At 41.0% G+C, this 21,977-nt stretch overlaps 1 protein-coding gene across 1 annotated transcript in view; it reads left to right on the forward strand.

The window, feature by feature from the left end:
* The window catches only part of DRC11 (dynein regulatory complex subunit 11), a 159,845-nt gene that overhangs the window by 42,940 nt on the left and 94,928 nt on the right, over positions 1–21,977 (forward strand). The window contains exon 7 of the mRNA XM_087424506.1: positions 15,420–15,504. Within this exon, the coding sequence (XP_087280632.1) occupies positions 15,420–15,504 (85 nt within the window). The remainder of the gene's footprint in view (positions 1–15,419; positions 15,505–21,977) is intronic.

Here is a 21,977-nt window from a genome sequence, read left to right on the forward strand (position 1 = left end):
GTCTTTCAGGTGACCAGCCCCCATCCAGGAGCCCACCAAGCTTTGCCTCATTAAAACATAAGTCACACCGATCACCCAGGAAATTCCAAGGGATTTAGGACCCCTGTGTCAGGAACCAGGGTCGAAGTCCAAATGTTAGGTCCTAGTGCTCTTATGACTTAGGAAATTACAAGGATTTTAGGAGCTGTGTGCCTGGAACCAGGGCAGAGATGCAGAGACCAATATATACATTTTCTGTTATTTCCTAGTGTGCATTTAACTCATCAAGATCTTGATTTCATTTCCTTTAAGTATATACCCAGAAGTGGGATTGCTGGATCGTATGGTAGTTCATATGGCATTTTAAATTTTTCGAGGAACCTTCTTACTATTTTCCATTATAACTGCACCAATTTCCATTCCCACTTGAGTTCCCTTTTCTCCACATCCTCACCAACACTTATCTTTCATCTCTCTGATAAGAGCCATCCTAACAAGTGTGAAGTGATATCTCATTGTGGTTTTGATTTGTATTTCCCTGGTGATTAGTGATGCCAAGCACCTTTTCACATACCCGTTGGCCATTTTTATGTCTTCTTTTGCGAAATGTCTATTCAGTTCTTTGGCCCATTTTTTAATCAGGCTATTGAGTTATAGGAGTTCCTCACATATCTCAGATGTTAACCCTTTATCAGATATATGGTTTGCAAATATTTTCTCCCATTCTGTAAGTTGCCTGTTCATTTTGTTGTTTCCTTTGCTGTGCAGAAGCTTTTTGGTTTGATGTAATCCCTCTTGTCTGTTTTTGCTTTTGTTGCCTGTGCGTTTGTTATAGAGTCTGAATTTCTAGCAAGCTCCTGGGAGATGCTGATACTCCTGGTCCTGGGACTGTACTTGGAGTAGCTTTGGGCTAGAGGGGCTGCCACCCTCTGCATCCCTTCAAGAGAGGTGGGGAAGCAGAGGGAATCACACTAAGGAGTGGCAGAACACCACTGAAAAAATCAAAACCAGTATTATCCTGGAAATGTGAAAGCCCCCGCGTCTACTGCCTCTCTGCTGAAGTCACTGTAACGGGGACAGTCTGATGACTTGAGAGCCATCTCCTTTATGGCACTTCACACACTGTGACAAAGAACAGACTGCTCTTGGAATATAGAGCCTTTTGATTTGTTTCAGCAAGCTCTTAATTTCTGTGTCATATGGTGACATGTCAACATGTATGTGTTGCTTCAGACAGAAATTATCGTGCCTTTGTGTTTCATAAATATGCATTTGCCACTCAATCAAATAAGGTCAGAGGATCTTCAGGATTAATCTTTCTGCCCTAAAGCTGCCCTTTTCTGTAATTCACTCTGTTGCCATTTATGAAAGATTATTTATTTTTGAAAGTAGCACATAAGAAATGAGTTTAAAAATGTGCGTATCTGGACATTTTACTAACTTATACTTTTCCTCCTCTGACTATTTTCCTAAGCTTTCTGGATTCTTGAGTTAGGAAGGGGAATGACTACTCAGTTAAATAAGGAAGAGTTGATGGATGAACGATGCCTGAGGTTTTGAACAATGAGCACGTGAACAGAAACCAATGGCAGCCTCTTTGAATGGGAAAACCCTTCCATTCCTTCCTAAAGTGATCTGCTTGTGCCTGGTTATTAACGTTTCTATACAAATAAATATTTAAGACAGAAAGGTGAAAATAAAGCATATGTGTCATTTTCTCAACAGAATAGTAACCAAAATTGTCAGTTATGTTGTAATCAGTAATCTGTTGTTCCTTTTAATAAAATAAAAGCAGACAGAGGATTGGGCAGGGAGGTTCCTATAGGATTCAAGCGTGAGTAAGGATAATACTTTGAAATCAAGAAGAAAGCTTCCGTCTTGAGTGCTAACTGCTGATAATATCCCACTAATGAGTAGAAACATCAATGAATAAATCAGATTTTGTAATGTGCGACTAAGAAATTACCTGGCTTTGCACACGACTTTTTCCTTCTCTCCTTTGAGAAACGGTGAAGCCCTCAGTTTCCCCAGGAGGGCCATGTACTTAAGTCCATGTGCAGTCAACTGCCTTTATTGAGTGTAAGTGAATTTATAGGCAGCAAGTGACACTTCGGGAGGCTTCTGTGCGGTGGCACAAGCTGCTTTCTTTAGAACGCAGGAGAAATTTATGAGCCTGCTGACGTTAATGGAGGTGGCTGGATGACTTGGGGGGTACTGGCCGGAAACCCCTCCATCCATATATTTTTCATACTTGATGAAACACAGATAAATCTCTGTCCTGGGAGTCTGAAATGTGGGACCCATTGAAGCTTGGTGTCAGACCTCAGGGGAAAAATTTATCATGTGAGTAGTTCTGCTTTCTAAATCACTGCAAACTCTAGAGCTGGTCATTTTCACATTTGTGTAAGAATTTTTGACAATATGCATAAATTTTTAATAGGCCCTGACTTTACCAAATGTTCCATACCTCACGTTTGTTCACTGAAAGATATAAGGCATGGGTGTTTTTCTCCTCAATCTTCCTCAAATAAAAGAATATAAAGGCAGAGAGCTATGTCGAACATATTTATATAAGAAAGTAACATTAATCATTGAGTAGATTCTGTAAGAAGTTAACATTGCCCTTCCCCCACCAACTTTTGTTCATGTAAATCATCGAGTTTCTAAAGCTGAAAGGAACTTTAAAAATTGTCTAATAGGCACACAGTACTTATTTTTTAATAACTGAATAAATAAACCTAGTTTATTTGGCGGAAAGAGAAAGGAACCGGGCTACCACAGTGATGGAGAGATTTGCTCAAATCACACAGTTAATTACTGGAACCCGCCCCAGGTTTCTTCATTTCCAGTAAAATACTATTTTCGTTATATATCTAGCTCCCAAACGCTCCTTTATTGTGTCTACAGCCTTATTTTAAGGCTTTATTACTGGAACCTAAACCACCAGTGTGCTTTCCACAGCAGTCAGCTCAGCTCTGCCTGCGAGCCCTGTGTTAAGTACCAGGCAGGGGTTGCCGAGCCTGCAGGTTCTGGAGTGTCTCAAAGCTTGGCTCTGCCTGGGCAAGTCACTTAAACTTGCTAAGTCTCAGTTTCCTCATCTGAAAAATATTGACGATAACAGTACCTGCCTCATAGGGCTGTTGAGATGATGATATCAAGTTCTGAGTACATAAGTGCCTAATAAATGAATACATTATTATGGAAGTTTCTTTGCAAATCATTTCAATACGTTTCCTAGATCAGGTTATCCAGAAATAACATTGCATTTTCAATAAAGACCGTAGGTCATTGCTTTTGAGCCATTCAGTCTTCAGGAGAGAACCACAGCCAATGTAGAGAACCGAACCTGCCCCCTGGGGGCCAAGGACATCGTCCTTTCTAACTGTGTCTGACTTGAAATAGCCTCTGCTACTTTCGTGAGATCATCAACTTTGTCTAACAAATCCCCAGTCTTAAGGCTGACTTTGGTGACATCATATGATGGCAATGCAATAATCTGAAAAGAGAGGAGAAAAATCCTTGAACAAAAAGTATATGATAGAAGCTACCCAAATCTGTTGCTGGTCTCTCCTCTTCCCTCCCACCTCTTCAAAACCAGAGGCCCAGGGCCCAGGCCTTGCCTCCCTCCATTCCCTTCCCTTCTCTGTCTCCATGGTAATCTCATCCAGGTGCATGGCTTTCAATTCCATCTATGTTTTGTTGACTCCCAAATGTGAATCTCCAGCCCAGAGCGCTCTCTTAAACTCCAGACAGGGAGATCCAGCTGTCCACTCAATATCCCCACTAAGATGTAGGGGTCACATCTCAAGCACCACACGTCCAGATCTGAAATGGCATCTTACCTCCTCAACCCTGCTCCGCACAGCCCTTCCCATCCCAGCAGATGGTGAATCCACCCTTCCCGGCTCTTAGCATCATCCCTGACTCCTCTCCTTCTCTCAGCCCAGCATCCAGTCAATCGGAAAATTCCATTGGTTCTACCTTCAAAATATGCCCCAAACCCACCCACTTCTCAGGCCTCCATCTTTGCCGCCGCTCCAGTCTGGGTTTGAGCCTCATCAGCCCCAGCCTAGACTGCATTAGCCTCCTAATTCATGTCCCTGCAACTACCCTTGTTTGCGAAAATCCATTTTCAGTATGACAGTGTATCTGTTCTCTATTGCTGCAGAACAGTATCACTCAGACTTACAAACTCAGTGGCTCAAAACCACACCCACTGATGCTCCTATGATTTCTGGGGGTCAGGAGGCAGGGTTAGCTGCATCCTCTGCTCAGGGTCTTGTAAGGCTGCAGTCAAGGTGTCAGCTGGGGCTGGGGTCTTATCTGCTTCCAAGCTCTCAGTTCCTTGTGGGCTGCCAGACTGAGGGCCCCAGTTCCTTGCTGGCTGTTGGCTGGAGGTGGCCCCCAGCTCCTTGCCAGGCGGGCGTCTCCCTATGGCAGCTTGCTTCATCAAAGCCGGCAAGGGAGAGAGTCCGGGAGCAAGGTAGAAATTACAACCATATAGAACGTTCAGAGTAGTGACATGCTGTTGTCATGCTTGCTGTTCTCTTGATTACAAGCCAGTCGCAGGTCCCACCCACACTCAAGGGGAAGGAAATATACAATAGTGTGAACACCAGGAGGCAGAGAACACAGGCGTGGCCTTAGAGTCTGTCCACCACAGAGAGGAAGAATCATCCTTTATAAACCCAAGACAGGTTGTGACCCTGTGACCCTGACCCCTTTTCACTCCAGGAAGGTGGGTCCGAGCTCACCACCTGTCCTGCGCCACTACCTACTGGGAGCCGGTACTCCCAGATGCTCAGATGCCCCGGTACCTTCCTGCCCGGAGCAGGAGCCAGGGACCCACCCCTGGAGTCCCTCCACAGGAATTCCAGCATTTGGAGAATGCGCTTCCATAGTTTCCGTGCCCAGAACTGTCCCCAGTGCATGTTTTGTTGTTCTTTCTAGTGGATTCTGGGAGAAGGGAGGTTAGAGGCTTGCACTTATGATACTGAATCCTTATTCTGAAGGATAAAAAAAAATTATATGTCATGATTTTTTTTTTTTGGTTTTTCATTTCCAATTTGTTTGTGTTTTGATTTTTCTCTCTGACTCAATCGTTCTGTCAGATGGTATTTTTAGATTTCCAAATAGTTCAAAATTAGACCACGAGTGCTTATTCCCGGAAATACAAATAGTTAAGTGGTAGGAAAATTTAATATTATGTATATCAATAAAAGCAATATGATTTCAGTTCATGCAGAAAAATCATTTGGTAAAATTAAAACTCACTTCTGGGGCCGGCCTGGAGGCATAGCGATTAAGTTCTCGAGTTCACCCGGGGTTCTCGGGTTCAGATCCTGGGCATGGACCTGCTCACCACTCATCAAGCCATGCTGAGGCAGCTTCCCACATGGAAGAGCTACAGCTCAACAACTATGATACACAGCTACGTACTGGGCCTTTTCGGAGAAAAAAGAAAAAAAAGAGGAATATTGGCAACAGATGTTAGCACAGGGCCAATCTTCAAAAAAAAAAAAAAAAGGTTATAAAATAAATAAATAAATAAAACCCACTTTTTATTTTAAAAATTTAAGAACAGGAAGACAAGGGTTCATTCTTAGCATAATAAAATGTAAGCTGAATAAAAACAAGGATTTTTATATCTTCTGTTTACTGCTTTTTCCCAGTGCCTAGAACAGTGTCTGGCCCATAGGAGACACTCAATAAATATGTTCTAAATGAGTGAATGAATGAATGAAATATCAAGTATTTTTTAAAACAAAAGAGAGCTGTACACTTAATGATAAAACACTGTAGACCTTCCCATGAAAGAAAAGGACGATATGGATGGCTTTTGCCCCTAAAAATTATTAGTGCCATTATATAAATTATTGTCAGTATAATGACATGAAAAGGAAATAAGAATAAATATTTTAAAGTGGCAAGATGCATTTTTTAAATGAATGATAGACTAAATATGAAAGAGAAATACATGAAAATTTAAGAAGTCTATAAGTGTTAAAAGGAAGAAATGAAAAAGGATGTGAATAAATAGCAAGAGATGCCATGTTTCTGGTTAAATGGAAAGATGACACATCTGCTCTAGGTAATTTATAGAGATAACGCAATTTCAATTAAAATCCCAACAAGATTATTTATTGAACTTGAAAACATAATTATTAAAGTCATTAGGATTAAAATAAGAAAATAAGGAAGGACAAATTGCACTTTACTTTCAAGTATATTATAAAGAAAAATAAGGTGAAGGCACTATACTAATGTAAAAGCAGAACCATAGATCAATGAACAAAGTAGAGAGCCCAGGAACTGACAAATACAGATGGAAATAAATAGCGCATGATAAATTAACTAAAAAAAAGTAATAAGAATGGAAAAAACCTAGTTGCAATACTAGATTGCTTTAATTGTTAGAGCCAACAGGGAGTAGAAAGCAGAATGGAGGGTTTAACTGCCCTAGAGGGAGATCACAATTTTCTAACTACAGAAAGAAACATATCTTCAAAGAAAATTGGGCTAATTTCACTGTAAAAATTACGAGGTCTCTATAATAATCAAACCCTAAAATAGGACATATAGGGAAACCAACCAAATATGAAATTTATTTTTTATTATAAATTCTTTTACTTTATTGTTTCATTTAATTACAAACATAATTCCCATTTGCTGTAGCAAGGAAAACAATACTGAAATGTATAAAGAAAAAATTAATGGTCGTCTTCCCTCCAGTCCCACGCCTCTGAACTAATTCAGGTGCACCTGCAAACACACACACAGGCGTGAAGCTCTCCTCCCATCCGCTTTTCTTTGGATAACCGGTATCACTGCCCAGCCTGGTCTTTCCCCTTAACATCCTATCATTAACATTCCTGCTGTTCCTATAGATCAGATTAGTCTTAGAGAGCTGAATTTATTCATCCATCCAAGTGTTTATGAAGTGCCAGTCGTGAACAGGTGAGGAAGAACAGGTACAGTCAGGTCCATAAGCTGAATTCCACAGTGAGGCTTTACCATGATTACATGACTATTTCCCATTGAATGATTATTGCAGGTTTTTAACTAGTTTTTATTATTTACAGTTTTGCTAGTACAGACAGTGTGTCACAAAATATCTCTGCTTTCATTCCTGTAAGGATTCCGAATAGTGGAATTGTTCGCGCAAACAATGTGTGCATGGGAAAGGTATTTAATGAAAACGTAACAGCTCAAGTATCAGGACTCCACTGTCTAAGGGTTTATGCAGAGTAAGCCGCTGAGATTAGTGGGGGCGCCCTGGGCCCCTGGGTCCAGTTGGAAGCCCATGTTGGAATCTAGGCTCTTCCCGGAAGGAACTATTTGCCTTTGATAAGTCACTTAAACTCTCACATTGTCAAATTTCCGCCTTTGCAAAATGGAAAGAAGTGCTTATCTCGCAGAATTTCTGTAAGGGGGACATGAGAAACTACTTTGTGAAAGGCACGTGAAAATGCTTTATAAACTTCATGCAACGAACACGTGAGCTGTTATCATTTCTGTTAAATAAGTGGATCCAGGAGACGAGGAGACAGTTACACAAATGCACGTGGCATGTACAGTGTCAACCTCACTAGTAGCTAACGAAATGCAAATTCAAATCGTGCTTCCATTCACACCCAGACTGGCCAAAACCATGAAGGCAAAAGGGTGCAGGCATCAGAGAAGAGGAGGAGCGCTAACGCATGCGCGCGGCAGATGAGGGGGCACCGGGGAAGCCAGGCCTCCCACCCGAGGTGCCGGAAGGTCAGGGTCTGGTGTCCTCTCTCGGCTCTTCGCCGAGGACTCCTGTGGACGGTAGGCCTCTGGAGATCTTCTGAGAACAGCACTTCTCCAGGAGTGGAGCATGGCCCATGCCGGGAGGAATCTCACTGGTGGAAATTTAGCATAAGGAAATATTCTAAAGAATATTGGTTAAAGCTGTGAGTACTCATCTGCAATTAGTAAGGTGTGGGAAAACCCCCCAAATGTCCTGCAACAGAAGCTAGGACTACAGCTCGTTGATCACATTTCCTGAACAAACAGGACTCCCAGGCACCAAAGATCTTCTTTTCCCTTTCCTGGGGGGGAACAACAGACGGCAGAGGGAAATGGGCACAGCGTGGCGCGCCTGTCTTTGAATTCTGTCGTTTTCAGGAAGTGAGCAGGGCCCTTCCCAGGGTATTTTCGTCGTCCTGCCTCCCCCCAGAATAATTGGTTGTGAGGGAGGTTGTGGTTATACCGCATTTAATTCTTCCCATTTAAGACAATGAGACACCGGCTCCTGGAAAGCGATTCTTGAGCAGAATGTCTGATTTTCAAGAACAGGTTGCCGCTGTTAGCAGGAGACGCCTGTGAGGTGTGAACTAAGGTCACACGAATTGAGTTGAGTGGCAGCGGTGACAGCCCTAGACAGGCCAGCCTGGCACTTCAGTGTCTAAGAGTGCAGAGGGCGTTTCTCTGCCCCCGCCCTGCCCCCAGAAGGTGGAGCTCCGGTGGAAAATTGTCAGGCACAATAAGGAAATGGCAACAACATTGTCTGAGTCAACCCTACTTGTACAAAATAAGATGTGGGGCACTTCCCACTTCCCATTATGGAGATGAGGGAGGGGCAGGTCTGGCTGGCCACTGGCCTCCTGCCGGAGTTGGGGCTGAGCTCCACGTGCCTCAGGCAGGAGCTCTTTTAGGCTAAGAAATGCACAGGACTAATGCCATATCTGTGGGGCCAAAGACAGGGATTGAAAGTAGGGGTCACAGGCCAAGGAATTGGGTGGGGGTGTCGGGGGAGAACCAAGTGAGACCAGTTTGAGATCAGAGGGTGGGGTGGCTGGGGAGTCAGAGACACTGTTTTACACATGAACCCTACCTGGAAGCTCCTTTAGGGGCCAGTGATGTGATGGGTGCAGGCCCCACTTAAGAGCCAAGGGGGTGAAAGCTGTTACCCTAAATAACTTCAGTGTGCATGTGGAAGGGTTGCTTTCTGAGTCAAGAGCTAGGATTGACGGAAGAAGCTGTAGAAAATGTTGAATTACCAGAACCTTCCAACTCTGGAACAACTGGACCTCACCACCACTTAGAAGATCAGTTCTTTCGCAGGGATGGGGATTTGGGGGCGCCTCGGCTTCCTCCTTTCATAACATTCCAGGATAATCCGAACTTAGTGATGGCAACGTGTCATTTGCTTTTGAAAAATATCAAACAATCTCTAAAGCTTGATAGATAATATATGGCACATTCAGTGTTCATATTCAAATCTTTCTAAATACTTTTTAGGGAGTGGATTTAATGAATAAAGTCTATCTTTTGGAAATTATATTTAATTTGAGTTAAATTTTGTTCCAAAAAGCTGTATTCTTGCTTTAGAAATATTTAATCCCCATGAGATATGCCAGTATTTTCTTGTGGGTGACTAAATGCTGACTGAGAGCTCAGAATATCTGGTAAATCCACAGTGTTATCAGATTCCACATTTCTCAAACTCTGTGTTCGTGGATGATTCTCCCCTTTTCTGTTTCGTTCTGTAGATTTGGGTGAAGTGAGAAAGTCCTCACGTGCATAGTGCAGGTTATTTTTCGTGCATCCGTGTGCTGAGTTCCATTTTGTGCATCACTTGCCCCATTGAGTGGTTTGTATGCCCAATTCGGCAACCTGGTTTGGCTTTTCCTGTTGCTGCAATTGGAGAGCAAATGGAAGTTGCCGGGGGGATTCAAGAACGCCATTCTAGAATTCTAGAATGTACCATTCTAGCACATGCTGCACGTTAACTCTGCAAATCAGCAAAATGATGAAAGTTCAAAGATAATCAAATGTCTTTGGAATTAAGATTCAAAGTATAATTGAGGGAAAGCTGTGATTTAAATAATTATCATGCACAAGGTAGCATATTTAACGCTTAATCATTTTGCAGAAGATTTTGTGTTAAAATTTGTTTGAAGTAGAAAAGATCCCTGCGTCTATGAAAGTACTTTCCAAACTGCAAAGAGAAACTGAGGTAATCATCCAAGACTACTTAACATTCCCCCTCTTCTCCACCCCAAATATACACACGTCAGCAAGACCTTTGGTTATGAGATAAGAGGGAACCTATTTTATTTGGTCAAAAAATTTATTTTGTACAAGATAGTCAGGGAAGACCTCTCTTCCTGACACGATGACGTTTGAGCAAAACCTTAAAGCAAGTGAAGGAAGACACCACTTGGTGTATTATTTTATCTCTGAGAGTGAGCATCTCTCTGCAGAGGGAGCATTGAGGTAGATTGAGGAGCAAAGAGGAAGGTGGTGGGAGGTGAGCCAGGGAGGTAGCAGGGGATGTTGTAAGTGGAGGAACCATATAATTGAACGTCCAAATCAGGACAGTTCTAGGAATGAAAGGGAGTGCACATAACTCAGGCCTGTCCTGAATAAATGGAGACATAGGTTAACCTAATTATATGGGCATTGGTTTCATTTTGAGTGAGAGAATTGGAGAGCAGAGAAGTGGCATGATTAAAAGGATCACTCTGGCTGCCACATGAAGTGTAGACCAAAGGAGAGCAGGAGGCTGCGTGGAGACTGATTAAATTACAATAACATAAGTTTGAGATAATGGTGGCTTGGGCCAGTGGAGGCAATGTGAAGTGGTTGGGTTCTAGACATATTTGGAAGGTAGAACTAACAGGGTTGCTGATGAATTGAACATAGGTATGAAAGAGAGAGGAGTCAGGATGATTCTAGGGTTTTGGCCTTGGAGCAACTGGAGAAAGAGTTTCTATTTTCTGAAATGGGGAAATGCAAGAGGGAGAGGAGATTGGGGGAGGAGGTGAGAACCAGAGTTGAGCTTGGGACACTTCAGTTTGAGATACTTACTGCACACCCAAAGGGAGGCGTTGGGCCGGGAGTTGAATGTGTGAGTCTGCAGCTCGGGGGAGAGATGAAGGGAGGAGACATAGCCTTGGAGAGATGAAGCATGCCAGTGGTGTTTAAAGCCAGGAAACTGGATGAGATCATAAGGTAGTGAGCACAGAAGAGAAGAGCCCAGGGTCCCCCAGCACTTACAGCAGGTGGGGGAGATGAGAAGGTTCCAGCAAAGAGGAGCAGGAGAGGAGAACACAGAGAGAATCCAACAAACAAATCATTTTAGGGAGAATAGATGATTGAGAGCTCAAGTACTGCTTATAGGTCACGTACTGTGAGCTCCTTCTATGTAAGGCAGAGAAGGAGGTGCCTTAAGAGACAGAGAAGAAGTGGTGAGGGGCAGGAGGGAGCCAGGAGGATGCCAAGCCTGGAAGCCAAGGACAGAGAACCTTTCAGGACAAAGGACTTGGTCATCTGAGAGATCAAGAGAGAGCGGAGTGGTAAACATCCACGGGAGTTAGCAACATCAAACTCATTGTAAACTTGTGTATGAGTCTCCTAGGGCTGCCCGAACAGAGCACCGCAACCTGGGGGGCTTAAACAACAGAAATTTATTCTCTCACGGTTTTGGAGGCCAGAAGTCCAAGATCACAGTGTCAGCAGGGTTGGTTCCTTCCAAACGCTGTGAGGGACAATCTGTTCCAGACCTCTCTCCTTGGCTTGTTGACAACTGTCTTCTCCCTGTGTCTTCACATCATCTTCCCTCTGTGCCCAAATTTCCGCTTTTTGTGAGGACACCAGTCATATTGGATTAGGGCCCATCTTAACTAACGTATGACCTCATCTTAACTAATTACGTCTGCAGTGACCCTATTTCCAAATGAATTCACATTCTGAGGTACTAGGGCTTGGGACTTCAACCTAAGAATTTTGGGGGGACCACGGTTCAGCCCATAACACCTTGTAAGAACTATTTTAATGGCAGCAGTGAATGTGAAGGAGTCTGTTGAAAAGTTGGACTGGGAAGGAGAGCAGAGACGTATGTGGGTAGCTGGAGAAGGATGAAAGTTCAAGGAAGATGAGCGTTTTCTCAGTGAGAGAGTCCTGAGCGTGTCTCAGATTCACAGGGAAGCATCCAGTTGGAGGGAGCCGCTGGAGAGAAAAAGGGCCCTGAGGAGTGTAAGGAGTGAGGAGGCAGGAGGCCAGACACGCCATCAAACTAGACGGTGGAGTTGCTTGTAAAGGTGGTCGTCGAAGGAATATGGTGAGGAGTGTGAAGAGGAGAGAGTGCTCTAACTTTTAGTGCAAATGTATTCACAGTTTTTATCCAAGACCTGTCTAGGCCAAGTGATGCACAGGTCAAGACAGAACGTGGTCAGGCAGTGTGGACAGGCAGCATCTGAGGCCAAATATATGCATCAGCCATGTGATTGTGGAATGTGAGCTGCATGAGGACAAGTTCTGACATCTTTTAATCTTCAGATCACTGTCTCCCATCACTGCATCCAGAATCTAGTTGGTACTGAACGGAGTGTTTGTTGATTGACTATATGAGTGGATGGATGGATGGATGGATGGATGGATGGATGGGTGGATGGAAGGAAGAATGGGGAATGAGTACATGAGGCCACCAAAGTAGCTGCTCTGATGGTAGCTCCATGGACAGAATGGCACACATAGTGGGTGATCTCCCGCCATCCTCACTGCAGGTGCATTTGTCCCAGACCCCCCCATACTGCATTGTGTTCAGTTCCTTTCAAAGCAAGGCTGAGGAGCTGAGTCACGTTCCTGCTGAATGAGCCCATAGGAAAGGTTCAAGAGACCTGACATATTTCATCCAGACAACGATGTACCTGTCTCAAAATGTTTGAAGGACAATCCTGTGGGAGTGATGGGGCAAAAGCATTGGGGGAGGGGAGCTGCTGGCTCCTCAGCACAAACCAAGGCCGTGACCCCAATTCAAGGTCATTGTGGTCCTCACCACCATGCACCTGCCTTAAAAAAAGTTTCCTTTAACCATATCCTTGAGGATGCGGTAAAAAATAATTTTATTAAGACTTGAGCCTTGAATACGTAGCTTTTTAATATTGCGTGTGAGGCAGTGGGAAGAGCTCACACGTGCCTGCACTGCACACCCGCGGTGATGGCTGCCTGGAGGAGGAGCACCTGTGACAGTGTCCAGCTGCAAGCCGAACCGGCCACTTTTTGTGGAATGTCACAATTGAGAAAGTGACTGGCAAACTCTCATTAGTAGGACTTGGGTTTTGTGGAGAGATTTTCTCAAAAATGAACCAAATGAGCCTGAAGAAAAACAACTGAGAGTATTTGTTGCTGAGAGTAGAATTCGAGCTTTCTAGAGAAAATTAAAATTTTGAGAGTCTTAGAGTCATCTCTGTGAGTTTGAGAGCTTCCCATTACTTAGACTTTGGTTATGAGATTGGTGGATTATTAATGAATGCGGTTTTTGATATGATGAAATGTGTCAACATTGGGAAGATCCACATAACCATTATTTTTCACTTGACTGAGAGCTGATGTTACAAAATCATGTGTGGCTGAAAGATCTGTTCAACATGCAGGACAGACCAGTGGATTTTAATGTGAGAGAGAAGGAAAAGTTTATTGATGTGGTTTCAGATTCCACATCACAAGCAGCCTTTAGGAAGCTACCACTTGTCAAGTTGTGGTGTAGAATCAAAGCAGAATATTCACAGTTATCTAAAAGGCTGTTAAAATATTCCTCCCTTTTCCAGTTGCACAGCTGTGTGAGGCCAGACTTTCTTCCTATATGTCAACCAAAACAACGTATTTCACCAGATTGAGTACAGAAGCAGATACGGGCACCCAGCTACCTTCCATTAAGCCAGACCTTAAAGAGACTTCAAAAAATGCAGAACAGAAACACTCTTCTCACTAACTTTTTTTGTTTTGAAAAATACATTATTCATTAAAAATGTTACTTATGTGAAAATGTAATGGGTTTATTATTGTTTGTTGTTGTTGTTGTTGTTGTTTGCAGGGGAAGATTCGCCCTAAGCTAAGATCTGTTGCCAATCTTCCTCCTTTTTTCTCCCATTTGCCTCCCCAAAGCCCCAGTACATAGTTTGTATAGTTGTGAATTCTTCTGGTTCTTCTGTGTGAGCCGCCACCACAGCATGGCTACTGACAGACGAGTGGTGTTGTTCCACACCCAGGAACCGAACCCAGGCCACCAAAGTGGAGTGTGCAGAACTTTAACCACTAGGCCATCAGGGCTGTCTCTATTGTTATTTTTAAATGAATTAAAAATGCATATTTTAGACATTTCTCAGTTTTAATATCTAACAGAGTATTAATAGCTATAACTCACATAAATGAAAGCTCTTTGGGATACTCAAAAATTATCAAGAGTGTAAAGGGCTCCTAAGGCCAGAAGTTTGAGAAGCACCATTGCAGAGTTGTCTTAAGCATGGTCATCTCCTCTAACCGTTAGATTCTAGTCTTTGGTGGATTAATGGAACTAACCTGGTAATCTTTTCTTTCTATATGTGGAATAAATATGACACTTGTGTCAAAGTCAGTTTCCTTTTTTTTTATTGAGGTCACATTAATTTATAATATGTAAATTTCAGGTGTACATCATTACATTTCAGCTTCTTTATAGACTGCATTGTGTTCACCACCAAAAGTCTAGTTTCCATCCATCGCCACACACATGTGCCCCTTTATCCTGTTCACCACCACCCCCCACCCCCAGATTGGTAACCACCAATCTGTTCTCCGTATCTATGTGTGTGTTTGTTTTCAAAGTCAATTTCTTTTACAAATATTAACTACATATCCCTCCTGAAATTCCCAAACGTTAGATTTCAAAGTTTGCTTTTTAAAATGTAGAAATTGTATAGTTACAGAAAAAAAATTATTATTTGGAACTCATAAAATATAGGGCCTTAGACTTACTAAAGCCTAAAGCCTGTGTGTGTATTTCATGTGCTATTACTAAGTTTGTAATTTGAACAATTCCATCCTTCTGTTTAGTTTCAAAATCCTGTGTTTATCTTGAATTTTAAACAGGAAGAAATGATTTGTGCTTCTGCCTTCATTCTTAACTCAAGCACAGAGTATCTCAAAAATTTAAAAAAAAAAAAAGAGGAAGAAAAGTACAGTCTGTTTTAAAGAAAGATGTGTCTGTCTCAGAGTAACAATTTCCTTGAGGAAGGAAACCTGCTCCTGAATGTCACCAGATCCTTCTGCTCCTTAGAGACATTGTGTTTGGCCTATGATTGGCAGGGAACCCCCACCCTAATAACCATCACTCATTTAAGCGAACATAAGAGAGCCAGCCAGGGCCGGCCCCGTGGCTTAGCGGTTAAATGCACGCACTCCGCTGCTGGCGGCCCGGGTTCGGATCCCGGGCTCGCACCGACGTGCCGCTTCTGTGGCCATGTTGACGCCACGTCCGACATACAGTGACTGGAAGGATGTGCAGCTATGGCATACAACTATCTACTGGGGCTTTGGGGGAAAAAATAAATAAAATTATTAAACAAAAAACAAAGAAAGCCAGCCAATGGGGAATAGAACAGACAGGCCTGCACTCATTGCTATTTAATTTGCATTTTTTTCCTCCTCAGGAACTTAACTGGCACATTTCCTGACTACCCTAAAGAAGAGGAAGGAGGGTCCGCTATTATTTTTTCTAACAAGACCCCACAACAGGTACTAATATGCTTGAGAAATAAAATGCAAATGTATCAGAATCACATTTCTTTAAACTTAATGGATTTGCTGTGCTATTAGGTCTTTGGTTATTTTCCTACAAATGTTTACATGGATATGCTTTTGATGTTCATCGATGTGTGTACTTTCAAATTTATTTCAGACTGAATTCATCCTTTCTCCTGTCTTACCTTTGAAAGAGATGTGACAGCACATGGTGCTCATCTTAGTGAATTCTGAGCAGCTTGGTTTCAGGAGCCCTTTGTGTTCTGGTCCCTGCTTGCCTCACAGTCTCATCTCCCATCCCCTTTGCCCCCAATCTTCACACCATTAACTCCAGCAGTCCACTCGCCCATCCTTCACGTCTCATGTTGCTATACCTTATTGCCTCCATGCATGTCCCTGCACTCCAGGTGCCCTCCTGCCCTTCCTTCTCTGCTTAATTCCTGCTCACCTGTCAAGACTCAGCTCTTTGCCATATTAATGTTCTTCCAGAGAAACACCATTTGATCATCTCTATAGATATGCCAGGGGCATTTGATGAAATTGACATCTAAAGCTGTTTTTAGAAATGTCTTAATAAGCTAGGAATAGGAAAATTCTTCCTAACCTCAGAGTATTTATCATAGAAACCAAGAGAAGATTTGCATTATACTCAACAGTGAAGTGTGAAAGGCATTGCCATTAAAAGTGAAACTCGAGAACAGTTGCTATCAGAACTATTAATATTTCCCTGCAAGTTGTAACAAATGCAATAAGATAAGAAAAAGAAAAGGATTTATAAAGATTTAAAAAGTGGTAATTTCATCATTGTTTTCAGATTATGTGATTATCTTCCTAGAAAACACAATAAACAACAAGAAATTATATTGACATATTATACAGAATTGTACAGAATTATGCTGACAAAACTTTACTGAAGAAAATAAAAGAAGACTTGAGTAAATAGACTGATGGATTGTTTCCCTGGATAGAAAAACTCAATATTTCATGCATTATTACTAAATTTGTAATTCTAACAACTCTGTCCTTCTGTTTAGTTTAGTACTTGTCAATAAGACAAGTACACATTATCTTTCCAATATACTATGCAGTCAATGCAGTTCCAATCAAATCAAAACAATTTTTATTGACAAAATTATTCTCAAGTTTATATGGAAGAATGAATGCATGAAAATAGCCAAAAAATTTTTGAAAAAGAACTATAATCATGGAGAACTTGCCCTACTTGGTATAAATCAGGTTATGAAGATAAAGTCATTAAAACATCATAGTATTGGGAAAAGAATAGACAGATAACAGCAGTAACAAAAATAGCGTGTCACGTGCATGCATGCAGCATTTTCTGGACAAATATTTGGTGTCAGGCCTTAGACAAAACACTTTATGTAAATTAACTTTGTCAATCCTCCCATCCTATGAAGATCTAGCTATTTGGCCACATTCACAGTTAATAAATTGTGGAGCTGAGAGTCAAACCCAAGGAGTCTGACTTCAGAATAGTGTGCTCAGAAACTGACTCAGGTACAAATTGGAATTCAGTAATAAAATGATGACATTTCTCATAAGTGGGGAAGGATGGATTATTCAATAAATAATATTAGGACAATTGGCTCAATTGTCCTAATTGACAAAATTTGTCCCAATTTGACAAAATTAAGTCTATTCTTACCTCCCTTATTATACAAAATAAATTTCAGATGCATTAAGTATTAACACGTAAAATATTAAACCACAAATTATCAGAAGAAATTGTTTGAATATTTAATAATAATGGGGAATAATTTTAGAAGTGTACGACCATAGGCAGAAATCATAGAGAAAATAGGCTGATATGTTTGACTACATAAAACTCAAAAGGCAAAAAATATCATAAATGAAATTAAAATTGTATGATAAACTGAAGAAAATATTTGCAACATATGTGACAGTATGTATCTTTCATATATAAAGAGTTCTTAGAAAATAATAAGAAAAATTTGAACACCCAGTAGAAAAGAAGGCAAAAAATATTAACTTCATTTTAAAAATTTATAAACTCACTGGCAAAGAGATTTAAATATAAAATAATGTTGCTATATCTCTTTTCACCTATAGGATTGGTAAAAATTTTAAATCATGATAGTAACTAGGAGTTGGTGAGCATGTGGAAAAAAGTCACTCTCATACATTGCTGCTGGATACATAAATTAGCATGACATTTTTTGAGGAACATGGACCAAGTAAATATCAAAATGTTTAATGTTCATACCCTTTGACCCATAAATGCTATTTATGGAATTTATACTAGGGAAGCAATAAGACAAGTTGCCGTAGATCAGGGACAACACACTTTTCTCATCAAGGGCCAAATACTAAATATGTGAGGCTGTGGAGCATACACCCTGCCACAGCTGCTTAACTCTGCCCTTAGAGCATGAAAGCAGACACAGACAGTATGTAAATGAGTGGGCATGGCTGTGTTCCAATAAAACTTTATTTACAAACGTGGGCAGCAGGCCAGATTTGGCCCATGCGATGTGATTTGCTGACCCCTGCCATAGATGATTGAAACAGCTATTCATGTCTGCACTGTTTATAGCTTTGACAAAGAGGGGAACAGGCTGAGGTTGGTCAGTAGGGAGTTAGTGAAGTGACGTGAAGCTCTATAAAGCGGTAAAGACCAGAGTTTCTCAACCTCAGCGCCCCCACCCCACAGTCAGCCTCCTCGTGTCCCTCTGCTCCCCTGCGTGAGCCCCGAGCATCAACCGCAAGTGCTCTTCTCCCTATCAAAGCTGACAGCAGTTCCCCGAGCCTTCCCTTCCAGAGCACTCCTGTCCTCCTCCTCCGCACCCCGTGACAGCTTCACCTCCACTCTCTTGTTCGGCAGTTCGTCCAGCCCTGCCTTGAGTGGCTGTCCTTTTGACTTGGTGCTATTTCCCTTTTTCAGATGTGTAGGTCTTGTCCTTCCAGCTAAATCATCAGGACAAGTTGTGTCTTGAAAGCCCATGGCGAGCAGCCAAAGGCGTTTCGTGTTAGTTTAGAAAGGTAACGATTCTAGGATTAGGAATGTTGGTGGAATGTCTGAGCTGTCCATGAGGAACATTCAAAAGTAGAGTTAATGTGTAGTCAAGCTAAAAACAAAGAAAACGGAGGACGTCTGGTTAATACATTAAAATAAAACAAAGGGGGCACAAAGCAGCGCGACTTTAAAAGGCAGGTGATTGAAGAGTCGGGAGAGCGTCGTGGCACACACTAGGTCTGCAGCGTTAGGCAAGCTATGTCCCTTCCGTGTCTCAGTTTGCTCATCTGCAAGTGGAGATACTGGCAGCACCTACCTCCCCGGGTTGATGTAATAATTAGATGAAGTGATGCATGTAATGTACTTGGAGCAGAGCTTGGTACATTGAAATCTTTCAGAAGTCTTAGCAGTTGTTACTGAGGGGAGGAGGAGGAGGAGGAGGAGGAGGAGGTAGACCGAGCATAATCATCATAACATGTACATAAATGGTCAGATTTATATTTGTAAAAACAAAAGCAATACAAAATACTTTTTATGACATGAGCATAATCGCATTGATACCAAACCCCCAAAAAGATTGAATACAAATGGAACCACAGATTAGTCTTCCTCATGAGTGTTAATGCAAAAATTCAAGCTGAAATATTGGCACACTAAAACCAGCAGCGCACTAAATGAGCAAAGCACCACAATCAAGTGGCATTTATTCCAGAATGCATGAATGATTCGAGATGAGGCTGTCTCTGAATACACTGCAGCATATGAAGAGACCCAAAAGGGAAAACCATAAGCTTATCACCATGGGTGCTGAAAGGGCATTTTGCAAATTCAACATCCATTTTTGATACTAAAAAATAAAACAAAAAAATTGGCATAATGGATACTTCTTTAACAGACAAAATATTTCCTAGTTCAAAAGCTAATACCATACTTAATGAAATTCACTAGAAACATTTCCACTAATGTCATGAAAAATACAAGGATGGCCATTATCACCATTGTCCCATAGGATCTATTGAACCCTGTTAGACAAGAGAAGGAACGTAGAGATACAGAAATTGGAATAGAAGAGGCAAAATGATCACTTTTTGAAGATATGTTCTATCCTTAGAAAAACAAAAAAGAATAAACTGAAAAACTACTTTAAACAATATGGGAAGTAAGATGGGGAATTACAAAATTAATATGCAGAAAGCAAAGCTTTTGTATGTACAAACAGCAGCTAGATAGAAAATATAATAAAAGAGTCCATTTATAACAGCAACAACAACATAAACGTAAAATATCCAGGAATAAACTTAATAAATGTGTTTTCTATGTAAAGAAAAGTTTTAAACATTCTGAGGGATGCAAATCAAGAGATGGAAAAGCATGTTCTTAGGTAGGAATACTCAACATCATAAACACTTTGACTCTCCCAAACATCATCTGTAAATGTAATATGATCCAGATAAAAATACCAATAGCATTATGTTGGAGCTTGGGGGGCGGGACACGTGGAGGGTGACCAACCTGATCTTAAACTTTGGGTAGAAAGTAAATGACCAAGAATAATCAGTAAAATTTTGAAAACAAAAGGTAATGAGGAAGAACTAGCCCTGCCAAGTATTAAAACATGTTATTAAGAGCCCACTGGTACAGGAAAATGACTAGAAAGACACATCAATGGGAAAGAATAGAAAATCAAGAAATATACCCAAATACATATGGAAATTTAGTATTTAATAAAGGTGGCATCTCACCTGTCTAGGGTAAGAAAAAAAGACCCTTTAATAAATGGTATTAGACTAACCAGGTTGTCATCTGAAAAAGAAGAAAATTAAATCTCTATCTCTTTATACTTTACCCCAGAATGATTCCAAATGGATCAAAGATTTAAATGTCAAACAAAACAAAAACACAAAAGAACTAGAATAAGCCAAGGAAGAGATATGTCATAACCTCAGAGTTGGAAAGACCTTTCTACCTCTGTTACACAACCCAGGAGTTGTAGAAGAAAAAAATGATACATTAAATAACACACAAGAAATTTTTTTAACCTGCGTGGCAAAACTGACTCCATGTAAAGTCAAATGACAGATGACACACCAGGAGAACTATTTGTAATGAATATCACAGACGAGAGATCATTTTTCTGATATACAAAGAGCTCCTACCGCTCTATAAAAAAAGATCAATAACCCAATATTTTAAAAAGCCGAAGGATATGAACAGACAGTTCTCAAAGAAAATCTAAATGGATTTGAAACATAAAAAAAGATGTTCAACATATGAAAAGATGATCAACCTCACACATATAAGAGAAATGCAAATTAAAACTACACTGACAGACAGAATTGATAAATTGGACCTCATCAAAATTCAAAACTTCTGCACTTCAAAAGACACCATTAAGAAAATGCAAAGACAAGAACAGACTGGGAGAAAATATTTGAAAACATATACCTGATAAAGGATTGGTATCCAGAATATACAAAGAACTCTTACATCTCAATAATAAGACAATCCAATCAAAAAATGGGCATAAGACTTGAACAGACAATTCACAAAGGAAGATATATGAATAGCTAATAAGCACATGAAAAGATGCTCATCATTAGTCAGTAGGGAGATGAAAATTAAAACTACGAGATACCATTTTATACTCACTGGGATGGCTATAATCAAAAAGACAGATAATGGCAAATGTTGAGGATGTGGAGAAAAGGGAACCCCTCATCTATTGCTGAGGAGAGTGTAAAATGGTGCAGCCACTTTGGAAAAAGTTTGTCAGTTTCTTAAAAATTCAACATAAATTTACCCAATGACCCAGCAGTTCCACTCTTAAGACTCTATCCAAGAGAAATGAAAACATATGTCCACACAAAAAATTTGTGCATGACTACTCATAGGAGCATTACTCATAATAGCCAAAAACTTAGTCTAAATATCCATCAACTGGTGAATGGATAGGCGAAATGTGGTATATCCATGCAGTGGAATATTATTCAGCGATAAAAAAGGAACAATTGATACATGCTACAACATGGGTGAACCTCAAAAACATTATGCAAAGTGAAAGAAGCCAGACACAAGAGACTGCATATTATGTGATTCCATTTATATGAAATGTCCAGAAAAAGTAAATCTATAGAGGCAGAAAGTAGATTAGTGTTTGCCTGGAAAGGAGAGGAGGAGAGGAAAAAGGGATTAACAATTAATGGACATGAGGGGATCTTATTGGGGTGATGGAAATGTTCTAAACCTGATTTATGGTAATGGTTGCACAACTTGGTAAATTTATTAAAAAATGATTGAATTACACAGTTGAAATGGGTGAATGTATGATATGTAAAATATTCTTCAATAAAATTATATATATTAAACAAAAAGAGAGGCTGGCCCAGTGGTGCAGCGGTTAAGTGCGCATGCTTCACTTCGGCAGCCCAGGGTTTGCAGGTTCGGATCCCGGGCGTGCACCAACACACCGCTT

Source organism: Ceratotherium simum, chromosome 37 (genome assembly GCF_057802395.1).
Source record: "Ceratotherium simum simum isolate JZ-2026a chromosome 37, ASM5780239v1, whole genome shotgun sequence".
Taxonomy (NCBI): Eukaryota; Metazoa; Chordata; class Mammalia; order Perissodactyla; family Rhinocerotidae; genus Ceratotherium; species Ceratotherium simum.